The sequence below is a fragment of the Myotis daubentonii genome, chromosome 20 (assembly GCF_963259705.1).
Source record: "Myotis daubentonii chromosome 20, mMyoDau2.1, whole genome shotgun sequence".
Taxonomy (NCBI): domain Eukaryota; kingdom Metazoa; phylum Chordata; class Mammalia; order Chiroptera; family Vespertilionidae; genus Myotis; species Myotis daubentonii.
This window is the reverse complement of record NC_081859.1, coordinates 5,186,305-5,211,464: the sequence shown is the minus strand read 5'-3', so window position 1 is coordinate 5,211,464 and position 25,160 is coordinate 5,186,305. Positions and strand designations below refer to the sequence as shown.

The following is a 25,160-nucleotide window of genomic DNA, read 5'->3' as shown; positions in this document are numbered from 1 at the left end:
ATGCATGTGGTTAAAGGAAATAACTTATCTCAAACATCTTACATAACTTATAATATTACATGCAACATTTACGTATAATTATAGTAACATAATTGACACTATATTGCAGCTGTATTTAAATAATCTTGAGGAGTTGTGAACCAGCAGAGCTGACCCTGCGCAGCGCAGGAAGGCCACCTACCTTCTCCAGGTCCGGCTCGCGCAGCGCTAAGGCCAGCTCATTGTTGTCCATCACCGAGGCCGCTGCCACGTCCAGGGGCGTCGACCCTCTCATCGCTGGCGAAGCTGTTAATCCAAATGAAGAGGAAACAAAACCTGGATTGGGCTGCAACTATGAATTCCGTGTAGAACACGCTTTTACTTAAAATTTAATTTCGAAGTGCAATACATATGGCACTCCTCTGAGTTAACTGACATTACATTGAAATATGTGTATTATTTTTATCACAAAATTTAAATGAAAGTCAAACCCTTACTTACCTAGACCAACACTGCTGTTTTCTAATAAGTAACTGAGATGGTCAAACATAGCTTTTTGGTTCTGCCGGCTTATCCGACAGAAGTAACAGAGGAAACGGCAACAGTTGGCTACCATCTTGGGAAAAGTGATCTCCTGCATAAAGAGCATTTAATTAGCGGTGAAAGCAAATCATCTTTACAAAATTGAGTTGCATTGTTAACCCGTGTGTGCCCATGTCTGCAGAGCCTTGGCCCGAAGACCTTCCCACTTCCAGACTCTGACCTACCTGTCCCTGAGCCCCAGAAAAGCAAGCCTGGCACTAATGTCGAAACCTCATCACCATCAACGGCTGGATTTGGAAGTAATCTACAGCCCAACCCGAAGGAGGCATGAGCCTGGGTTAGGAATCAGACAGACTCGGTGTGACTCCTGCCCACTAGCAGCTGTGCCTCCTTGGAAAACTCCAAGCTCACTGACTTGGTTATGTAAACCTGGAATTAGGAGGATAATACTGCTCACTTTGGACAGGGAAGGCGGATGTAAACGAGGCAGTCTGTGAAGAACACCGTGTAATATTTGGAACCATAGGTTCTGATCATCAGTGCTGCCACTGCGGTTATCATTAAAATTCCAGGTATTCACAGTCTCCTGAGCACAGGACTCCTCCGCTCTAAGGAGCTCCCTGACCAGAAGCTGGACCCCATCAGACACATGTCCTCTGAGAGCCAAACCCTGTTCTAGGATGCTCGATGATGCCTGGGGTCCTCCTTCAACACAGCATTTTATAAATATCTTTGTAAGTCTGTCTAAATGGTGACTGGACATGAGAATTATAGGCTCATTTCCATATTTTGAAAAACACGGTGAAATTTCAAAAATTATTGAAATATATTTTGGAAATCAGACATTATGAAATTATACCGATTTATCTGAAGTTGTTTGATATATTACTCTGTTCATTTGGTTCTACAGAACTTTATTTTAAATTTTAATCCCTTAACAATTCACTTTAGAGTCTTACAACAAATAGTCCAGAGCATCATCCTCAAGTCTTGGTCTGGACCGGGAACTTAGGGCAGCCCCGGTGGGCAAGGGGAGCGGCTGGATCTCAAGGACATGTGTGTGCTATGGACGTGTAACGTGAAGAAACTGCCTTATAGTTCCAAATTTTAAATAAACAGTACAGTATTAACTTTTAAAGTTTCTAAACATCCCTTAAATGACAATAATTAAGGATACAGCAAATCACACAGCATAGGATAAAAGTTGTTATAGATATTAAAGACAAAAAAACACTAATAGTACATGCAACTCTCAATCTGTAAGGTTTTCCGAAAGGTGTCTTTTAAACAGTCCTCCGGAGAAGGTTTAAGACATGCATGCACTCAAGGAGGTGCAATAAACGCCACCCCAAGATTCGAAGGTTTTCCTTTACCTTGGACTCCCCACCGCCAAGGACGTTCACCATGACCTCCATCACTGTCTCGTGCATCCCCAGTGCCCTCATGAGGTTAGGGTGCTGGTAAAACACTTTATTATTCATAATGTCCCTGCAAAGGAACACAGGTCAGAGCAAAATTTCAAAAGTTGAAATTCAATCAACTTTTGGAAATCCTGGCATGTACGGAAAAGTAAGGGCAATCATAGTTAAGCCACAAAAGTTAATAAATGCAATTGAGTTTTCCTCAAAAATATTGGTAGCCTACCAAAAATAGTAAACAAGTTGTCTATTCTTTTCAATTACAAGAAATGTACTAAATATATAAACACTCACTAATATGAAATACAGTTTTGGACACTTATCATCCTAATTTAATGTATATCCAAATGTGTTCAACCTTCTTTTGTATAGAAATGAATCAGTTTCAACATTTATAGAAAAATTCCTATACAAATTATTGATCTATATCTGCTTTAATCCTTTTTATTATTTTTGCATTCTATTTGATCCATGTCAGTAGTCATCTTCATTATCTCATTTTTTATCTGATATTTATATAGCTAGATTAGCTTTTTCTCTTTTTGCTAAATATTTGTGTTCTACATCACTTTTTCACATTCTACATTCCAGGATCCTACATCCTTATGTTAAAGCATTTTTCTTGTAAACGTCATATAGATTAATTTAAGCTTTCCTTTTTCTCTGGTATGTTAGTTCCCTCTTATATTCATATCCCCAAGTTAATGCAAATTACTGATTGCTTAGACTTATGCAGGTACACACCAATAACATACTCACTAAAACACATTGCCTCCCACTCCTTCTTTCTGAATTCCGTTTTCCTTTCTCAAATGTATATACAGCCTTTAGAAGGCCTTTCAATGAGGGGCTGTAAGGAAATACTCTGAAATACCCGTTTTTCTCTCACTCTTGAATATGGACGTAAATTTCCTCTCCAAACCCACACAAAGCACGAGCTCATTGTGTGGGATCCTCCCTTGGTAACAACCCCACACTGAGTCACGTTTTCCAGTCCTGCCGTTGAGGATTCTAAATATCGTTCCTTTGCAAGTGTTCTGGCTTTCCTCTCTCCTTTTCTAAAATGGCCTCTCCAGCTGTCGACGTGGAACTATCGGAGCTTTGTGAATCTGTGAATTCCCGTCTTTCATCCACTCTGAAAAACTCGAGCCAATAGCTCTTCAATCCGTCCTTTAGCCCCGCATTGTGTCTCCTACCAACCTTCTTCTGCACATGCGGGACCCCCTCTCACTATCCTTTCGGTCTCACAACTTCTCTTTGTTCTTTCTCTCAGTGCCGCATTGCTGAGTAATTTCCTCAGCTCTCTCATCTAATTCATTAATTTTCTCTTCAGCTATATCTTACCTGTAATTCAATTACCTGCTTTTTTTATATCAATTCTCATATCTTTCATTTCTAGAAGTTTATTTGGATCTTTCTCAAACCGTCCTGGACTTTCTGCAAGTCTTGTTTTTAGAGACTTCATTTATTCCTGTGCATACAGTGATTTTATGTTCTCTTTCCAACATCCTATTATCTGAAGTTCTTGGGGCAGGTGTTCTAACTCCATAGTTCATTGTAACTGCAGGCCCTTATTTGTGGTGAATTGTTTACTATGTGTTTGCAGTTTTTTATTTTGAGCTAACTTTTTTTTACTATTTAGGTTTTTTCTTGCAAGATTTCAGAGGAACTTGAGCTAAGAAAGCATACCACCGGGCCAATTTTTACATTAATTTCTTAGCTTGGGGTTCCTTAAACTATGCATAAGGTGCAAAGGTTAAACCCCAAATCTACATGAAGCACAAGTTATGATGCTGAATTCGCAGTTCCCCATTCTTCCTTCGCGGCCCAGTAGATACAGACAAACATTCTTATTGTTTCCTGCTGGAGAGTGTTTATCTCCTTATGGATTTTAGTGTGTTTTTATTAACCTGTATTTTTATATATGATTATACATTTCTGAGTAACTAATTAAAAAACAAACTCAAAGGCATTTGCTTTGTATCACCGCCATCTTTACATCTAGTTGTAAAATTAGACATGTTTCATTATTGAGCAACCTTCCTATTTAGCATTAAAACATAATCTCTAAAAACAGAACAATCTAACTTAATGATCATGCAATCTAAAGAGGTATGTTTATTAATGCACCTACTGTTCTGGTATTGGGATAATCAGTCAGAAAGAAGACACACGTAAGACAAAAGGCCGTAATGATTAAAGGTACCCTAGTCCCCGAATCATGAGCTTCTCCTCTTCTCTGCCCATCCTCACACTCAGCAGAGAGCGGATCTGGCCCAGGGAGGCCAGCAGGTTGATGGTGTCCTCCACGGAGACAGCGCTGATGGTGTAGGTCTTGGGCAGGGCCTGGACCAGACCCCCGATGCCGTCATACTGCCGGTGAAGCAGCACGAACATGGCCCTCACCAGCTCGGGGTCCTCGATGACAGACTCCTGAGCCCACCGCACCATCGTCTCAGAGATCAGCTGCTGAAGAGTGGCTGCGGGGTCATTGTTGATATTTTTAAAGAAGGAAAATAATAAGAGACAACATTAAATTGGGCATTTCAACTGCATATTTCATAGTCCTAAACTCATATCTATATTTGTACCGGAATATTTAGGAATATTTTTAGAATAAACTTCATTTAAATATATGTGTATATATGTGTGTGTATGTGTGTATATATACATATGTATATATATACATATATACACATATACATACAGTACAATAAAGATGAGTTATAGGACATGCAAGAATGGAAATACACAAACTGACAAACTTTTCTTTAAGGACTACTCTTATAATGAAGGGATTTTAGTTGTTTCAAAATTGCAGCCACTTTTTCAAAACCACTGTTGGCAATCCATACAACCATTAATATGAGTTGGCCTATTACTTTTACTTTTATTTTCTTTGTTCCATTATCTTCTCCCCAGAAAACCTGACATCACATGTCCCTATGAAGGTCAATCATGGGCATTCGAGGAGCGAGATGTTGACCCAGTTGTCTCTTCATTGAGTCATGTGCAGCAGTGACCTCATGTTGTTACATGTATACTTAAATTTGGATCCCAATAGTCACTTAAAATGTCTTCAAAAAGGAGGTGTCAGGGTGGGTCGCAGACCCACTCCCGAGCCTTCTGGGCGAGTGTGTGTCTGAGACTCACTGCCCTGTGCCGACTTGACTCAGGAGTAGCAGCTTCCTCTGCAGTTAAGTAAAATATGCATGAACCAGACCAAAATAGAGTTACAGACACTACCTATTGAAACCTTAAGAAAAGGTTTAACTTAATATAAGAATATTTGAAAATCAACTGCATGGTATTTAGACAGGGAGGCTAAGTTACTCCCTTTTGCTTTCTCTTCATAGTCTCCAATCAAACGCCTAAACTTTAGTGCTCCCAGAGCCCATCCCCCTCATAATGTGCTCTCTCTCCATCTGTTTCTACAAGTATCGTCTGATGCTGCTGAGCACCTCTGGCGGCTACAGGCATCTACTCAAGAATCAGTTTCTCCCTGGCTCTCCAGTGCGACGTCGTTGAAAGGATGGGTAAGTGTCAGCAGCGGGGCCCCTTCGCCTCTCCCACTGCTTACAGGACTTGTCGGAGGCACTCTCCGCTGGCTTGTCAGCTTGCTTCTTCTTCAGGGACGTCACCTTCTCCACCAGGGACATCAGGCGCCCTCTAATTGTTAGGTCACTGCTTCCGTCCAGAGACCCATCGTCATCCAGCTCAATTCCTAGTAAAAAGGGAAGAGAAAGAAGAAAAGAAAAACCTATTTTAAAAGTATATTCAGAAAAAGAATTCTCAGGCTTTGCCCCCTCTTCCATTCACAGCGTCGGAAACTCGACAACACCGAGCAAGCCTGCCCAGGAGCACTCGCAGCAACATTCATGAGTGGCGTCTCTTCCTGCCTGCTCTTCCCCCTGCTCCTGTGGGCTCCTGGCCCTCAGCAACCGGCACGAAATATAGAACGGAACAGAGGACAAAATCTCTCTCAGGAGACAAGACCCAGTCTGCTCCTTTCACCGACACAGGCAGCTCTGACATCAGGCCCCATCTGCCTGGACCTGCAGTTCTGCCGGCCTGAAAACCTCCCACTTTCCTCCTCACTTGCCTCCATAAATGTCAGTAATATTTTGACAACTTGAGACACAGGTAGAACAGGCCTAATTAGGTACCTAAAGCATGGATGCTTTATGTCTGAAGCAATAATGCTACCATTGTAGAGTGTCCCCTTCTTAATACTACATACATCATACATACACGGTATATAACCTGACGGCAGTCGTTCAGTGGTTCTTCATTCATAAGCTGACTGAATATGCAAAGCAGTGCTTTTATTCTCCTTATTAAAATAAAATAAAAATAATGCCCCCGGGGCCGTGCAGATCTAGGAACTGGCGGCCAGGTCACTGTCTTTCACAGGAGCAGCCTTCACCCACACCACTGCACGGAGACAGGGGACGCACACGCCCGCAGCATCGAATCGATCCCGCTGGGCAAGTTCTTAGAATGAAGGGGGAGGATTCCCTTCACAGATCTGGCTGCTAACATATCATTCAATGAAGGATTCCCTTAGGCATTAATTAATTCCATGAGACATGCTGAATTTCATTGGCCTAAAAAGTGGCCATGTAGTCAGTTTAAATACAACTGGTTGTAAATAAATTTCATTAGACTCAATCAACCTAACACTCAGCTCTCTGCCCAAAGCACCTGGTTACAATCTGCGCCTCCCCTCCCCTCCCCCTCCCCCACCCTTGTTCCCTGTCACCAGGGAAAGAGGGAAGAGAGGGGAATGTCAGTCATCTTCTGCCTCATCTGACAGCCTGACTTCCCACATAGGGCCCATTAACCATTTTATCATAATAAGTATTCTTAGATAAACCCTAACCGGAATCATGCGTATTTGTGAACCTGTTATATACAGAGCTGCTTTTGTAGCAGTGAACCTGTTATATAAGAGCTACTTTTGAAGCAGTGAATGTGCACTTAACAAGAGCTGTAGGTCACAAAGACCTTACCACAATGTGCCATCAGATCTTCATGAAAATCTAAGAGTTGGTCTCGAATTTCCTCTGGACATGGACACTCGTTTTTGTCATCCTTAAAATTGAGAAGCATATTGATCTGAAAATTTGAAACAAGGAAGAGGAAGAACGAGAATGAGAGAAAAGTGGATTCAGGAACAACACAGCAAAGATCATAAAACCAAAGCTGCTCAAAACCGGTTTTGGAGTATTCGTAAAATGTTGCCCAACAGATGAATGTATCAATAAGTAGAACAAATCAATGCTTCCCCCCCCCCAATTTAAAAATAATATATTAACAGTAAATGAAAAGTAAGTAAATAAATAAATAAATTTTTAAAATGTCTGGCGTTGTGTCCCGGGAGTGGCGGGCCCCTGCAGCTGGGACCGCGTCGGCCATGAGGACCCCCTGGGCTGCATACTGTTCCCATTGCCAGAACATCAGGATCTGGCAAACCGGCCTCCTCAAAGAGGCCATGACACACCCTTTTAATAAGCCTCTTATTGTTTAAACTAAACAAGTAGACTGCTGGGTGAAAGTAAGACTGCTGACTACCGCCACTTGGGTAGTGTAAGGAGAACAGGGAAATGCACTTGTCCCTCTGCAGGGCCTGGGTCCTGAGTGAGCTAAACAGTAAACAGGGAGGGTTCCCAGCTCCCTCTTGTACCTGTTCTTGTGGGGGCGACCTGAACTCCTTAGTCTTCCGGGCTGTGAGTGCGGCCGACATGTTCAGGGCTTGCATGACTTCGTTATAGCGGAAGCGCTGGTTGTCCTGGAGCCTAGCGACAAAGTCGTCTGAAAAGGCCACAATGGCTTCTATGCGGTGTCGGACCTGGCAGTCGCAGAGGTACTGCAGGAGCAGGCACATCTAAGAAGACAATGACAAAGACACCAAGTGTAAGTCATGAATCTTTAGAGTTCTGGGACATCAAATAAAAGTCAGTGGCAGAGATGCCCAGCTGTACACTCTCCTTTGCGCACAGAATCCTGGCAAATGCATGTCCCTTTGGTGGACACTCTGTCCTGGCCTCCTGCGGCTGTAGGTGCTGTGGCCAATGGGATATATGAGAAGCTTGCCAGGGGTCTCCTGGGAAAGACTTTCCATCATTGACAACTGACTAGAACACCCTCTTCTCAAGGAGAGTGTTCCTGGGTCACGACATGATCACTGGAGGAAGATGAGGCAACACACCTTAGGCTGGAAACCACGACTGAGGGTCGCAGCAGGATACTAAGATCTGGGTTTCAAATGACATCACTGAGTTCCGCCAATCCTAGACTGTCTACCTCCAGACTCTGCATGTAACTTAGGTGGTTTTACAGCATATTCACTAACTGGGTATTCTCCCACAGGAATCCAAAAGGATTTCTAAGTGCACAGTGAGCCTTTCAAAATATGCCTACCAGGGAATGTTCTGCCCAAGCTTCAGAAACACTTAAACACACTAACACCAACTGTAATTCAATACGAGGCACTGTGAGTCCCTACCCACAGGAGTCTGTCTGCCGATGCTGCTCTGAAGCGGCCATACTGTCCACCCCCCTCCCTCCGCCTCCTTCACCCACCTTCATGTAAGCACCTCCCCTGGGGTCTGGGTCCACGTGACAGCCGCCTGACTCAGTCTGCCCTGGACCACCCTGTCTTCCCCTCTCATCTGTTTTACTCACAACAGCTACACTGTGCTTTTAGAATAAAAGTTTCCTGCTAAAATTCTTCACGGTTTTAATGGAACTTAGAATAAAATTCAAACTCCATCGTGAGGCTGGTTTTAGCCATCGGCCCCATTCTGTGAGAGCTGCTGTCTGCCTGTCTCACCCTCTCCCCTCAGCTCTTTCGGCGGCAGACGCACCGCCTCTCCCTGCTTCAGAGCCTGCGGGGCCACGTGTCCTGTGCAAAGCTCCCAGGACCCTCTCCCGTTCCTGTCTACACACACTCGTGTCCGACCTCAGCTTACAGAGGCCTCCCCGCGCCTTTCTCACGGCGATCCCGTTGAAGTTTCTGTATTCTACGAATCCATTCTATTCTTCCAGACCGTCAAGGGAATTAGCAATCAGACACATGAAGAGAGATGCATCCCTAAGTATGTATTTCCCCCAGGGGCGGCGCTTCTGGAGGGTGGGCCCCCTGTTCCTTCACCCAGCACTGTGCCTGGCTCTGCAGAGGGAGAGGGAGACAGTACACCATCAGGGCCCACACCCAAGGGACCTTACAGACCAGAGGCTGAAGAAAGGGCCTCAGACACATGCGCACAAAGACAGGCCATGCCTCCGGCTCCTTAGCAACACGTGCAGGAAGTGACATCCGCTGTGGGACAAGTGCCCTGAGGCTGGTAGGAATGCAGGCGGATAGGGAGGGCTACAAAATGTCTGGAGTTCAAGCATTCCAACGAAACGTGGTGAGATGCAGAAACAAGACACAGGGAACCGCTAAGGAGCCCGAGGGAGAAGGCTGGCAGACAGAAGGCCATCTCCCACGTTTCCACACATATAATACACACACACATGCACAGCTGCACACACAGAAATAGATATGTATACACACAGACACGCACACAAATATACCCACACAACTATAGACACACAAATATATGTATACACACCTACACACAGACAAATGTACATATACACACAAATATACATATATACATAAAAATGTACACACATAAATATACATATATACACGTACACAGCTACACGCATACATACCAATATACACATATACACAACTGTACACACAAATACACATATAGACACACATCTATACATACAAATCTACATATACACACAAGTACATGTATACACACATACATACACACACAAACAGGCCGGACTTGCAGACACACATGGTAGACAGATGTATACTCAGCCAAGGAAACCACCTTGACAAATATACTAAATGTATCTTTTATCAACTATTCTCAACTCAATTAGAAAATTCATTAAATTCAATCCAAATGTAAGAAAGTTAGATTGATGGGTCCCAAACACAACTGGACATTAATTTTCTAGACAACTATGCTATGCAGGAACCCCCACAGGCCAGTTTCAGTGCCTTAGTAATGTGCAACCCTGAGCTCCCCACCCCTTCTCCCCCGCTCACCTGCAGCCCCCCACTCACCCCCTGCTCCCCTGCAGCCCCCCACTCACCCCCTCACCTGGAGCTTCACAGGCTCAGGCAGTTTCATCTGCAGCAACCCCTCTGCCGCATCCCCTCGTATGCCCTCGGGCCTGGCATCTTCGGTATGGGGCTCCTTGAGTGGTGCCTGGTGCTCCTCCTCCAGGGAGGCCTCCTTGAACACCCGGGGCTCAATCAGTTGCAGGATGTGCTTCAGGTCCTCCCCTTGGAAGACACCCATTGTGAGCAGCGTGTAGAAGAGCTTGATAAGCGGCACGAAGAGGAACTCAGTGGTGCCCCCTACGGGGTCCCTCGCACGCAGTCCGCCCTCCTGCACCACCTCGGTCAGCATCTGCATGGTCTTGGCCTTGAGCGTGTCCAGTGGGAACTCGGGGCTGTACTGGTAGCAGTCGTGATTGAGGCACACAAAGCTAGGCGAGGAGAAGCGCATGCGTGGCCGCAGCGAGGTGCTGAGGCCGATGCCCGGCAGCCCGTGCTCCTTGTGCTTGTCTGGGAAGAGCGTGATGCTCTTGGTCTCCTCGGTCATGGGCACGATGAACTCGTTGTTCATCATGAGCCGCGCGGTGGCGTAGGCGCTCAGGTGGATGTCGATGAGCAGGTCGTAGTAGCCCGTGCGCAGCAGGCCGGGCATGTACTTGCTCTCGATGGCATACAGCAGCTGTGCCTCGTCCACGTGGCTGCAGAGTGCGTGTGCCACGCGGTGGTTGCCCAGGGCACACACGGCCGAGTATAGCCGCAGGGTGTGCGAGTGGAAGCGCAGCAGCTCCTCCTGCTCCGTCAGCTCCAGGATGTCCACGGACCTGCGGGGGCAGGGGATGCTCAGTCACAGGGACAGAAGAGCTCATGCAAACCACACTCTTCCTCCACGACACGCAGGAAGAGTCCGTTCTAGGTGTTTTACAAGATTTCTTCCATAAAGAATTTTATGTTGAAAATGTTCACCCTCTTGTGCTTGCACCCCCTTCATCGTCCATACCCCCGAAGTTCTGGGCACCTCGTAGATACTGGTCTCAGTCTGAACCTGGGGACCCCTCCTTTCAGAACATGAGCACTCCCTGGGAAACCCCAAGTCCCCTTCGCTACTGGCCTGGCTGGTTTCTGGAACCCAGGAAACGGTGCCTTCAATTGCGGAGGCTGGCCTTGTCTCTGACCTGTGAGCACTGCCGCCTGCCAGTGAGAGGAGCTAACAGGTGATTCCTGGGACATAACCTCCCTCTAACCCACCTCCCTCCCAGACCCACACATATGCCACCACGCCTGCGCCGCTCGGGAAACACACACTATAGTGACATTTTCAGTGAGGAGAGTTCCTGCTGGGAAACTGCGTTTACACAGGCTCCTCATTCAGGCCATTCTGCCTCTGCCACATATCATGACCTTTCAGAACTTCAAAAATCAGGCCAGAATATGCCCAAAGTCTTTCCCTTGACTATAGAATCTGTTTTAAAAGTCCATACTTCCTTCAGGTGAGCCACTCAATTTGTGTCCCCAGTGCCACCTGGAGCCCCGGGCAGTGGTCAGTTGGAGGGACCCAGTGGGAGGGTGCCGGGCGCGCAGACCTGTTCTCCTCAGGGATGTGCAGGGACATGAACTGCAGGGGGTCCACGCACTGCACCAGCCAGCCCTGGCGCTCGCTGACCCGTGACACGTCCACCTTCAGAAACTGGTTGGGCATTCTGCTCCACAGGACGTGGGACAGGAACTGCACGTGGAGGCGTGGGGGACACTGAGGCACGGGGTTCCTGTGCTCGCTCTTGAAGAGTCCCGCCGAGAGAGGCATCACGTTCTAGGGGACGAAGCAGAAGAACCGTTTATGATACTCCCGGGGAACGATGACTAGCATTCTGCAGAACGGACAACAGAAGGAAGACCCACTGCGTGTCCACCGAAGCCCATACAAGAAATAGCAGAAATTGGGCTAAAGCTCCTGAAAGGAGAAAATGTTGTGAATGAAACGCCTGGCCCTTCAGGGCAGGCACGTGGCTCTGCCACACCCTCGCTCCCCTTGGAAGCATCCCCACATCCTCCAGGTTTGCTCTCCAAGCTGCTCTCGGTGCCACACGTCCTGACACAGGTCACATCCACGCGGCTCTCTCCCCCTGTCTGTTCTGTCACCCTCCTTGTCCGTAACCCACACCCTCGCTCACATTGATGTTTCTCTCTCTCTCCCTCTCCCTTCCTCTATGAAATCAATAAAAAATATATTTTAAAGATTATTTATAGGATTAATAGCAGTACTAACTTAAGAAGTACATATTATTCCCTAATAGAACACAATCCAAACGTAATCACAAGAATGAGTCTTTCTTACCTTTATTCTTCCCAACTCAAACTGGAAAACATTGGGACTTGTAGCTTGTGCAAAAACTGCAGGAAATAATTTGGTGCTTGGCTCCACCTTAAAACCAACGAATTTAATAATATTAGCAGAGGAAGAAACAGAAAGAACATGTATTTTCTTCACAACTAAGGAACACTTCACAAAAGTGAACCAGAGACTTTCCTTTCTCCCACATGGATATGGTCTTTCAACAATTACTTGGAGCATTTCATTTCTTTGCTACATGAACATTTAAGGAGAAATGTACTCTTTGCTCTGAGAGGCATAAGGCACAGCTATTATTCAAGCAGAAGTAAAAATGCATAATTCATTGAGTCCTGTTTTCATTTTCTTTTTTGTTGTTGTTAATCCTCACCCAAGGATATTTTTCCCATTGATTTTTACAGAGAGTGGAAGGGAGGTGGGGAGAGAGAGAAACATCGATGTGAGAGAGACACATCTGTAATTTGCCTCCTGCACACGCCCTGGCCTGGACCTGGAATAGAACCTGCAACCCTGGAGCTTGACTGGGAATCAGACACAAGACCGTTAGGTGGGTGGGCAGATGCTGTAACCACTGACCAACACTGGCCAGGGCCTGTTTTCATTTTTTTCTAATTTGCTTTTCCATCTTACAGACTGTGCTTTCCTCTAATGGTTAACAACACTTCCCTGCGGAAAAGCAGCGCCCACAGACGGTACCTGGTAGTAGGTGCTCAGCTCCTTGCCGTTGGCCGTGAAGGTGAGCAGCCCGCTGGCGGCGTCCACCACGCAGCCGATCTCCAGCCCGTTGTTGTTGCGGACCTGCCCGGGGCTCATGCTTTCGCCCGCACACACCATGTAGCAGTTGCTGCGTTTGATGCTGAATTTCAAAAACAGTTTTATCTTTGTACAACCACAGGTGTCACAGAAGCATGTAGATCTCGCAGACTAAACCTAAATTATGCTGCGCAAGCAACAAGCTCATGCTGTGGTGGGGGAGGTGCACGTGGGCCCGAGTCTGACCCCGAACCTCACTGACCGGTGGACGCTCTCGATCAGGTCACACACGCCCCTGATTGACACCTGATGGAGACGGGTCAACAAGCTGGAACCACATAAGAACTGACCTGCACCTTCCCTCCAAAAACTCAAACCAAACTGGATCTTTTTCTGAGGTTCAAAGAAGTTTATTTAATAATCATCCAAATTTATAATTTTCATTCTCAGAGGTATTGTGTGTGTGTGTGTGTAACCACTGTCCTGAGATGAGAAGCATTCCTGTTTAACACTATCAGAGTCCTCAGGCAAATTCACCTGAGCACCAGTCATTCAATACATTTACCATTTGGCTAAAAGCATGCCCCCTTACGGACACTTCCCAGTGATCTGCTATGAGAGAGACTCAGCTGGAATATGCACAAAATCAGTGTTAACAACCCACCTGAGTTTCACTCTCAGCAAAACCTTCACCAGAGATGGCAACAAAACTGTTATTTTCACTTTGTCTGCCACCAGATAGCAGATAGATTAATGAGGCCAGGGGAAAAACAGGCCACAGGCAGGCAAAGAACAAGAAGGTGAGATGGCCCTAGCCAGTCTGGATAGTGGACAGGATGTCCAGTCCTGGGTTCAATTCCAGTTAAGGACAAGTACCTCGGTTGCAAGCTCCCCCCCCGAAGCCCGGGCCCTGGTCAGGGCGTGTGCAGGAGGCAACCAATCGATGTGTTTCTCTCACATCGATGTTTCTCTCTGTCTTCCACTGTCTCCAAAAATCAATGGAAAAATATCCTCGGGTGAAGATTAAAAAATAAAATTTTTTTTTAAAAAGGTGAGCTGGTCAGTTTCTGGATAATCAGGTCAGCTGTGCTTCTGTGCACTGCGTACGTAAGACTCAACAACCCTTCTCTCAACTATTCCCACAACAGAGTCATCTATTAGGTGGCCCAACCCCAGCTTCCCTTATACTATCACCTTCTCTGAAAATCAAATATGTCCCCCAAGAATATTCCTGGAGATAGGCGGTTTGGGGCGCCCACACTGACAAGAAGCATTCCTCATTGGAGAGCTTTGCCAGCCCACTGCCTCAAGGTCTAAGTTCTAATGTTTCAGGTGTTAAAACCTAAAGGCAAGAGAGTGAACTTCCAGTCACCAAAAATGAGATGCGGCCATAAAATAAAAGCAACGCATGGAGGACCAGGGGACGCATGGGCACAGAGGTAGGTGCAAATGTCAGGTCTTCTCTTGTCTACTTCCGCAAGGAAAACGGCCTTCTCCACTTTTTTGAGGGTTTGGTTTGAGTTTGGTTTGTTTTACAAATGAAAAAGGATGGCACAGAAAGTGGAACTGACTTACCCAAAGCCACACAGCGAGTCAATGGCCAGGCTGAGGAAAGAACCCACTGCTCCTCAGTCGGAGTTGAAACATGCCCACCTGGTCTCCACCACTAGCCCCTCAAGTCTTCAATCGTCTCCCCCCACAAACCAGGTCCCAGGATGCGTGTCAGACCACATGCTCCCTGTCTCACCTTCCCCATCCTAATCCCTGGCACAAAGGCTGCGACTCGCAGCTCCAGTTGTTAGTCATGTGCGATGTCAGCTGAAGGAACACAACTGTTACCCGAAAAGGGATGCGCTGCTCTCACTTTATAACGGTTTTCACTTTTAAATACTCAGATTCCTCACTGGCTTGTTTGAGCAACAGAAAGGACACTGACATTAAGGTTTTGACTATATCGTTCCGATAAGTAGAAACAATACCCTGGGTATGAAATCCAAGCAAGAAAATTCCTAGGTTTATCAACATTTCCATCAGCTGTCCCTTGTAAGAAAGGGAGGAAAACCAACCTCTCGTGCACTTTCCCTTTTTCATCTCCCAGAGTCACGGTGACGGTGCGAACTCTGTCCAAGTCGAAGCACGTGTCGTACTGGTGGAAGTCGGCCGTGACCCAGCCCACCCAGACGCTGGCCGGCTCCTGGCCAGGGAAGATCCTCACCGAGTAATAGTACTGTGAAGACAGCAAGGCAGGCAGTGACAACGTAACACGAACCAATCTGAACTGCAACGCCCTTGAACTGTTGAGGGATATAGTTGTTGAAAATCACTGGGCTTAATGAAGTGTCATTGACACCAAAGACTAACACTGCAAAATAAGAAGAGCCTTAGAGCAGAGTCTGGAGTTCAACTAGAAATAATGGGCACAGAGAAGTCTCTCTCTGAGCAGAAGTGCTAAATGGTGCAAGGCTCTTATACTCCCGAGTGTGCGTGCATGGCTGTGGAAGGACACACACAATATGCACACCATATGTATTGTACATATAGACGGTGTTTATGCAATACAATCATCACCCATCAGGCAGGTAAGCTTTGAATTCTGCCAGCTTACAGTGTGCTAATCGATGCTGGAGTTCTACACCTGTGAATAGGCCCATCTTTCCTAGCACTAATCTGTCTTATTTCCACACCTTAAAATCACTTTGAAAAAGCTCCAATCTAATATGTGAAAATCAATCTCAAACATGGGGGTACTTGAGGGACACTACTACCTATTTTTTCCATTTGGCATTTAGTTGTTTTGAAAACTTTAAATGGCACAGAGCAAAACTTCTCCTTTAACAAAATATAAATGATCTTCTTTTAGACATATCACAAAGATGAAAGAAATTATGTGTCCTTGGAGAAATTAGGTCACAAATTCAAATTTTGCCAAGAAAAAAAAAATAGGTTGTTTTCCCTAAAATAGCTCTTTTACTGCATATCCATATATTTTTCAACTTTTAATTCCCTCCCCAAATAAGAAAAAAATTTTTAAGCCTGCTATGTATGATGACGCAAGTGGACTGAAATGTAAACTGGGGTGAGTGACAGCCTGACGTAAATGGCGAGAGCTGCAGCCTCGTACCGTGGACGTCTGCATCAGGTAGTCGTAGTCGTCCCGATCATCCGCAAGGACGTCCTCCGTGAGCCTCGCGGAATGGCTCGTGCTGTAATCCGGCTTTGTTTTTCTAAGCAAAAATCTGAAAATATGACAGACCTGGGAGTAAGCAACAGTAGAAGTTCTGCTTCCTCAAACATAAGCAAATAATCAGCTTAGTTCAGTGATTATCAACCAGGGCGATTTCACTCCCCCGAGGATGTCTGGCAACATCTGGAGATATTTTTGGTTGTCATAACATGGGGTGGGGGCCAGGTGTGTGCCATCTGCATCTGGTGGATGGAGACCATGTTTCATGAACAAGGCAGACTCCCACAACAAACAGTTATCTAACCCACAGCACGCTGAGGCTCAGAAATTCAGATTTAGTGCAAGGCAAAATGCTAAAATGGATTGCCTTCTTGTCCATAAAAATACTATTTAGAGAGAATACTCTTTAAGTTTCAACCAAGAAAGTAAATACAGACATTTTGAAAACTAACTCTTGGGGGGAAATACCTGAAAACCATATATCTGCTAAAGATTAATATCCAGTGTATGTAAAGAGCTCCTACAACTCAACAACAGAAAAGCAAAAATGCCAATCCAAAAATGGACAAAGAATTTGAAAAGGCATTTCTCCAATGATGATCTACAAATGGCCAATAAGAATATGAAAAGATATGCACTAATTATCAAGGAAATGCAAATCAAAACTATATGAGCTATCACTTCACCCCCGTTAGGATAGCTACTATGGAAAAAAAAAACAAACAGGGTTGACAAGGATGTGAATAAATCTGAACCCTCATATAGTGGTGGTAAGATCATAAAATGGTGCAACAGCTCTGGAAGACAATATGAAGATTTCTTAAAAACTTAAAAATAGAACTACCAGTAATCCCATTTCTGGGTATATACCCAAAACAAATGAAAGTTGGGTCTTGAAAAGGTATTTTTATATCCATGTTGACAAAAGCACTATTTACCATAGCCAAGAGGTAGAATCAAGCCAAACATCCATCAATGAATGGAGAGACAAACGGATAAACAAAATGTGGTTTATACACACAATGGAATATTACTCAGCCTTAAAAAGGGGAAGAAGGTCTGACATGCTACAACATGGATGAACCTTGAGGACATTACGCTTAAGGAGACAAACCAGTCACACAAAGAAAAATACTGTATGATTCCACTTGTAAGAGGTACCAAATTAGCCAAATTCATAGAAACCAAAGGTGGAGTGGTAGTTACCAGCGCCTGGGGGGAGGTGGGAAGGAGACTTGTTAATGGGTATAGGGTTTCACTTCTGCAAGATGAAAACATGCTGAAGATGTTTCACAACAACGTGATCACACCTAACACTACTGTTCACTCAACTGCACTGTACGCTTAAAATTTGTAAGTGAACTGAAAAGTGGTTAAGATGGTAAATTTTCTTGTGTTTTTTCTTTACAAAAATGAAAAGGCATAAAAAAGTAACTCGGGATAGAGTACATCTGTGGTAACAAATCAGATGACAAACAGGGTGCTTAACTGCCCCTATAGAATCCTTGGTGCATGAAGAAGGGCGAAGAGAAAGAAAAAACTGGCCTCCACGGCAGCCCTACCCACAGAACGAGCTCACACTGAATCACTTTGCAGAGATCAGCGACCTTTGTTTCAGACGAGAGGGCTTTTCCTGCGCGTAATCTTTGTGGTTATTAAACTCTGGTTTTGTAGCTTCTTTGTCTTTGTCCACTCGATCGGGCACCAGATGGCCATGAGCTGTCTTCATCAGAACCTCAAAATCAGAATCCACGTCGTAATCCTCCAGATCACTCTTGGGCCCGAAGAGGCCGGCACCCGGGAGCCCCCCAGCCACCGTCCTGGAGAAGACCTCTGCGCACTCGATGGGCATGCTCAGCCGGTAGAACATGATGTCCGTGCTGCTGTTCTGGGAACTGAAGGACTTCTGAGTGACCTTTAAACACGGAGAGCTGTCCGCGGTGCCGTCTATCCTGGTCACCTAGCACACAGAGAAGCAATAGGTCAGTTCCAGCCATCACTGTGGATTCGGGGGTTCTATCTAACCTGGTCACCTAGCACACAGAGAAGCAATAGGTCAGTTCCAGCCATCACTGTGGATTCGGGGGTTCTATCTAACCTGGTCACCTAGCACACAGAGAAGCAATAGGTCAGTTCCAGCCATCACTGTGGATTCGGGGGTTCTATCTAACCTGGTCACCTAGCACACAGAGAAGCAATAGCTCAATTCCAGCCATCACTGTGGTTTTGGGGGTTCTAAAGACCACGCGTTTCATGTCTTTAAAACCCCAAACGCAGCCACAAGTGGTGAGATTTTGTAAATTAGACAATTGAGTATAGCGAGACTGTGTTGCAGATATACCCATAGTTCTGCTTCTAACTCAGAAGAGGGTTTGGGAAATCCATGTTATAACGGCATCTCTTCAGACTGAGCCTGAGATTGCCTCTAAAAAAGAAAATTAACTATTACTCATCAGTCTAGTCAGCTACTCATAAAGTATTTAAAATCAAGGCTGAGCTTATGCTTAATTCTATTTCTGTGTAACACATTGGGGTCACCATTTTAAGTAAGTGACAGTAACTGTCCAAGTAAAACTCACATGTGTAAAGATACTCTAATCCTGTTTTTTGGCAATTGTCTGATATTTTAAGAAAAAGCAAACCTCAATATGTTCATGGTTTGATGGAACCTGGAGAAACTGAGGAAGTCGCTTGCTTAGCCACATGGTAATGTCCCTGTTTGTATTAACGGCGAATGGCTCATAGCCCTCCTGTAAGCCACAAATGGTGAAATACTTCAAGGTGCTCACGTCCTTTCCAAAGTTCATCCTTCCCACCTGAGCCACCCCAAGGCTGCACACAGGTATGAATCCTGGAAGAAAGAAGAATCAAAACTTTCAGTTCCATTAGTATAAGAGCCTGTTAGTACAAGTGTTGCTCCAGAAAGAGAGAACCGATGCTAAGTATTGGACGTAAGGTCAGAAGGGCAGTATTCGATCTCAGCATCATAATTCACTAACTGCGACCTCTGGATCAGTCCCTCCTCACCTTGGACTCTGTACATGAGATGCATGCTAAGCAGCCAATCCTCCAGGATCCCTGGGCATGTGCCCTGACCAGGAATCGAACCATGACCTCCTGGTTCATAGGTCAACACTCAATCACTGAGCCACAATGGCCAGACAAGAAACTCAATTTTTAACTTAATGTAAATTAAAATAGCCCCATGTGGCCAGGGGCCCCCTTACTGGAAGTGTTTGCCTCACGAAGGGCTTTCATCTTTTACCTCCCTGCCCAGGTCACCTCGGAGCCACAGCAGAGCTGCCTGCTCCCTGCACTGTGCATCCCTTTATTTCCAACTTCTCACTGATCAGAAATCACACAAGTGTGGGCTCCCTGGTATATTGTCACCACATAAAGAAAGAATAGTGTTTATTCATCTTTGTCCTCTCAGCATCCAGCAGAGGGCCTGAACAGGAGGCTCTCATTACATTTTTATGAAATGAATGAGCAGACAGAAGCTATAAGCAGCTCGGAGGGAAATACTAAATAAAAACTTAACATTTGTGGAAAATGAGCCTCTTGCCTGCCATTTATTTTCTTACGCATGTTTAAGAAGCCACTTCTGCCTTAGCTCAGTAGTGCGAAGAGGCCTCTGCTAGAGCAAAGTCAAGGGTGTCTGATCAAACAGGGTGCCCATGCGACTTCCAGCAGCAGCTCCTCTGCCCTCACCTTCAACCAAAGACGGGGTCACGGGCATCAGAACAGAGAGACTCCTTGTGCCTCCCCCAACACACTTACCGTCACCAACATCAAAGTCCTTAAAAGCCAGTTCTGACCCTGAGTCATCAAGAAGGATTTCGCCGTTCAGTGTGAACATCATGGTGCGCTCCGTCATGTCCACCATGCACCCCATGACATCGCCTGCTTGCCAGGAACGCCCGTAGTGCTCATTGCCCTGGTGCCACCGCTGGGCCTGGGGACAGAAGAGTCATTGTCACCAAGAAAGCCAGGAGAACGCACCCCCACTGCCTGTAGGACTCACAGCAGCCCTCCTCTCCCCACCCCCACCAAAAGCTGGGATCTGGGAGTCCTAAGTCCCTAATGGCAACACTGTGTGCACTGACTTGAGAAAAGCCCAAATGCTATTTCATCATTTTGAGAATCTATCACTTTAAAAACCTACCCCACATACTTTCTATTCAAAAGAAAACTCTGTCACATTTTATTTTTCTCCCTACAATGAACGCTTCCCGGGACACGGGTGGTTTCTCTCTACTCCCCCAAATACAAAGAATTATGAGCAGAGACTCAAGCTGGGAATTGATCATTGAATGACATCCTAGTTTTCATCCATTTCAAAATAAGGTTCCATTCCTTGGAACAATGGCACCAATATATAACAAAATGGAAATCTTAAAGCATTTCAATATACAAGGTGGGGCAAAAGTAAGCTTACAGTTGTGAGTACACACGAGTTTATTTTTGTATTATTATTATATTATTTTCCATACAAATAACTGTAAACCTTTGCCCCACCGTGTATAATAAAATTAAAAGTTTCAACCCAAACCTAAAAATGTTTACAAAATGTTTGCTGAAATAAAAAGCTGAAGACTGAATATAGATGCCAATATTGTTTGATATAAACGGGAGATAAGTGGGATATTTGAATCTATAGTATATTCTATTGATCTGCAGGTACAAAATTAGTGATATTAACTTGCCAGGTAAATCTTTTAACTTTACTCTAAATGTCACCTTCACTGTGATCTAATATGTAATGAGATACAGTCACAAATGCAAAACAATAATATGATTCTTCTCAAGGATAATACTTAGTTTTTAGAAAATTTATTTAACTAAATTAGGTCTCACAAGGTATTCAACTGACCCATCTGAAGTAAAAAAGCAGAATTCAGGAAAAATAAAGATAAGACATTTCAGAACAAAGAGGGTCAACTGCCCTAGAGGACACAGTGCTAGTTTCTAGCCTAGAAGTGCTCTCCCTCCATGCATGCCTGAGAGCCCCCCGCCAAACTCCCACACGATCGCTTATTTATTCTAATTCCCTTTTCCCCATTAAATGTCCCTCATGTAAAAGGAACAGAAGTCCACTGAAGGAAAATCAGAGAAAACAAAAGAATAAAAGATCTATTTTATCAGCAAAAACGACTATTAGTCTATTGTGACTATGTTCATACACACAAATTTTTAATATTTTATACAGATAAAATAATATTCAAACATTTATATGATGTATAAATAAAATAAACTTCCCCACAGCCAAAGAAATGAAAATGCCTAACGATGCTGAAAATGGAAACTTTCTGTGATTATAAACCGCATTGCCTTAGGTGTTCTTACAGTTATTAAAGGTGTCTACCTATCATTAATTATTGCTTGAGGATCGATTTTTCCCCATGGAATTGCTATGTCAAAGCGTATGCATTTTAATGAGTATATGTATTTTTAACACTTTTTTAGACACGGTGCTTCATCTTGTTGACAGGCATTTCCTGTGTTTGTGAGTGGAGAATAACGTTTTGAAACTACAAGGGCAGGAGCTTCCCTGGGAACCATCTTCCCAGCATGTGCTCTGGGAAGGGCTGTGTCGCTGTGCTCGCTGTGCTCCCTGGGGCCTCCGGGAAAGCCAGGCCCGGCAGAGAGGATGCCTCCCACCCCGTGGCTGCTGCCTGGCGCCCACTTACCTTGAAGCCGTCAAAGGCGAAGGCGTGTTCGTCGCAGCCCAGCTCCTGATCAGGCTGGCAGCCTGGCCTGCTCCAGCCAACGCGCATGTCCCCAGCAGTGACAGCCTCGAACTCGAAGTACCACCTTCCCGCCTTCACAGCGTAGGTTTTCTCAGCCCGGAAGATCCGGAACCGTTCCCCGGGGCTGCTGCACACTTCTGCTCGGGCAGCTGGGAAGGTAAGGAGAGTCTGTGATCACAGGGAACACTGAAAGGGGGGCAGGTACCACATGACTTTATAACTACACCCACAGTGATGTGCTAATGATACTCTGTGCCCACCTGGTGCACATGTACTAAGTGTGTTCATCAGGACGGGCAGCCCATGAGCCAGCGAGGCGCAGAGGGCACTGGCTTCTGCACGAGGCTGGGGCGAGCTGGTGACGGGGTGATGGTGGGGGCGCTGCCTTTGCGGGAGAGAATGTCTGTCTGTGCAAAGACCTACCAGCAGTTGGTGGTTTGGTAGCGGAAGATGAGGTAAATGTGAGGCATGGATAGAAAGAGCACAAGAGACTGAATCCACTGGCCATAGAAATGAACAGACATTGGTCGGTGAGAGAGAAGAGGGAAGAAGCAGCCAGGCAATGAGGAGGAGACAGAAAGCTATAAAAAGCAGGGAAGGGTCACCATCTACACACTCCCTGGCAGCATGGGTGAGGGCAAAACTCCCTCTCCCCCACATCTTCACCTTAATGTGCTGCACACACACATTGTGTTTAAGAAAGTAAAAGGGTCAAGTCTGACATCAGAATCAGTACAGTATAAAGGGAAAAACATTGTTCTCCACCCCACATGTGCATTGAGACTGGACACAGTAGATGAAGAGTGGACACACGTGGACTGAGAGAGGACACATGTGGACTGAGGGTAGGTGCACATGGATTGAGAGTGCATACATGTGGACTGATTGGGCACATATGGACTGAGTGTGTGCATGTGGATTGACAGTGGATACACACGGACTGAGAGTGGACACACATGGACTAAGAGTGGACGCATGTAGATTGAGAGAGCCAGGAGTGAGAAACCTCAGCCATAGAACCTGAAGCCAGGTGACCATGAGAATGTACACCAAAAGGTTGAGGATTAAAAACAAAAAAGTCCATATACTCAACACATACTTATTGCCTAATCTAATGTGTTTTCCTTAAAGCAAAATATTGCTCTAATTAATATTGCCTACATGAATGAGTATAAATAATGAAGGCTTAGAAAACACTAGATCCCACTACAATTTATTCCCATAAACATCTAAACCCAGCTCTTCCAAGGACCGCTGGTGGGTGGGATGGGGGCCATGTCCGAACCAGGTAGCCTCCTTAGCCTCCTCAGGAAGTAAATCCCTGTGGTCTGGGCCACGCTCCCACGAGACGGTCTAATCCTTCGGGAAAAGGTGCTCTAAACCAGCAGTCGCCAGCCAGCGGACCACTGGTGGTCCGTGAGGTCCGAAAGGTTGGCGACCGCTGCTCTAAACTGCACACTGCGCACGAGGTCACACACTACAGGACTCTGTCTGTGCTCCCTTTTTCACTTATTTGGCTCTACACCCTGCCCGTGACGTTGCAAGCAGAGGGAGCAGAGGGAGCCTGCAGTACCGTGGTCTTGGTCGGGCGCCTCCAGGCTGTACCCGTACCCCAGCAGCGTGCGCACCGCCTCCCGGAGGCTGTCCTTGTTGGACTTCTTGGTTCTGTCATCGAGAAGGGTGTAGGGCACAAGGCGTGGGTTTCTTCTGTTCTTGACGTCCTACAGGAAGAAAAAGGTGCGGTCATCAAAGTAATGCCAACAGCTTGAGGAAATGAGACAGGAAATACAACATTGAAAGAGAACAAAACGCCAAGGCCCTGAGGGTAAACGCTGCCCCTCCCATCCCCTTGTTCTCCTCGGGCTCCAGAAGTTACCGGAACAGGACCAACACAAAGAGTTCATCACATGAAGGTCTGCATCAATATAAAGCGAGACCTCTCCTCGAGAAGAAAAAGTAAAAATAGCCACAGCGATAACAAAAGCCCCCTGAAGGACCTCTTCCAGCGTCTCCCTTCGGCCGTGGTCGCAGGCAATGGGCTAACGTAGAGAACATGCAATTTCCCTGCCCAGTAGGCTGACAAGTCTTGGTGTTGAGAAGAGCCACATTAGCAGGTCAGGGATTCTGAGTCAAGAGACCACGTAAGGCTGCTGTCCCTTCTTAAGCGAAAACCCCGTATGTCACAAACGGCCATTCTGGGGCCTCACGTAGCTTTAAAAATAGGCAGTCAATCCCCAAGTACCTGCTGGATGCCGTAGGTCCAGCCCTGCCGGATCCGGTCCCGGGCCCACACGTTGTGAGCATTTTCTGCCAGTCTGTCCACCATTGCTTCCTGAGACGGGGTGAGTTTGATAAAGCTCAGGTCCATCGGTGCCGGCTTGTAGCCACTTGTCAGCTGGTAACTATAGAGCGAAGCAAAACACGCATATAAGGGGCCTTCCCAGAAAAGTCAAGGTTTAAACATCCCTGTAATAGTCTTTGCGTGGCCCCACCCACTTCCAAAGGGTCCATAACCACAGTGGTGACCACGGGTAACACAGCTTCAGCAAGCCCGGGGCCCTCCACTCAAGCCCATGACTCATTAGGAGGAAGGATCACGCCACCCTTATGGTTTTGTTTTTCGCCAACAAGCCAAATGCAACAGCTCACCTATCTCTCAAAATGGAGAACAAATTATCATTGTTTGTGTTCCTAAGAGTCCAGGCTTAATACAAATCAAAGTACTGGTTATCAGTGAGAACATTCAATGGGTTTCTCAACCAAAATTCTCATTTTCAACTTATAAATGTTTTACTAACATAATCTTTATTCAATAAAACTGTGTATGTATCCTACAGACACTAGGAAAATTCTAATGCATCTACAGATTATTCCTGCGTACATAATTTAGGAAGCCCTAGCTAAGAGGGAGACCAGGAAACCCACAGCCATCCAAAACAGGAAGGCCCAGGTTCCACAGGGACTCTTACCAGAGACTATTTCTGCACCCTGAGCTAGAGAGAAAGGTACTAAGTGAGTATAAAGTTTTAATCTTTTGGAAGAAATATAAAAT

The 25,160-nt window shown here is 45.6% G+C and overlaps 1 protein-coding gene across 2 annotated transcripts in view; it reads right to left on the bottom strand.

Moving 5' to 3' along the window:
* RYR2 (ryanodine receptor 2) overlaps nt 1–25,160 on the bottom strand; it is a 193,241-nt gene that overhangs the window by 92,170 nt on the left and 75,911 nt on the right. For both annotated transcript variants that reach the window (XM_059677752.1, XM_059677753.1), the window contains exons 25-43: nt 24,351–24,510; nt 23,682–23,829; nt 22,049–22,257; nt 20,139–20,313; nt 19,001–19,209; nt 17,966–18,318; nt 16,296–16,410; nt 15,241–15,401; nt 13,118–13,277; nt 12,407–12,493; nt 11,655–11,881; nt 10,115–10,895; nt 7,627–7,827; nt 6,953–7,058; nt 5,521–5,664; nt 4,147–4,420; nt 1,896–2,010; nt 481–613; nt 182–285 (exon numbers count right to left, since the gene is read on the bottom strand). In XM_059677752.1, the coding sequence (XP_059533735.1) occupies nt 182–285; nt 481–613; nt 1,896–2,010; nt 4,147–4,420; nt 5,521–5,664; nt 6,953–7,058; nt 7,627–7,827; nt 10,115–10,895; nt 11,655–11,881; nt 12,407–12,493; nt 13,118–13,277; nt 15,241–15,401; nt 16,296–16,410; nt 17,966–18,318; nt 19,001–19,209; nt 20,139–20,313; nt 22,049–22,257; nt 23,682–23,829; nt 24,351–24,510 (3,862 nt within the window). The remainder of the gene's footprint in view (nt 1–181; nt 286–480; nt 614–1,895; nt 2,011–4,146; nt 4,421–5,520; nt 5,665–6,952; nt 7,059–7,626; nt 7,828–10,114; nt 10,896–11,654; nt 11,882–12,406; nt 12,494–13,117; nt 13,278–15,240; nt 15,402–16,295; nt 16,411–17,965; nt 18,319–19,000; nt 19,210–20,138; nt 20,314–22,048; nt 22,258–23,681; nt 23,830–24,350; nt 24,511–25,160) is intronic.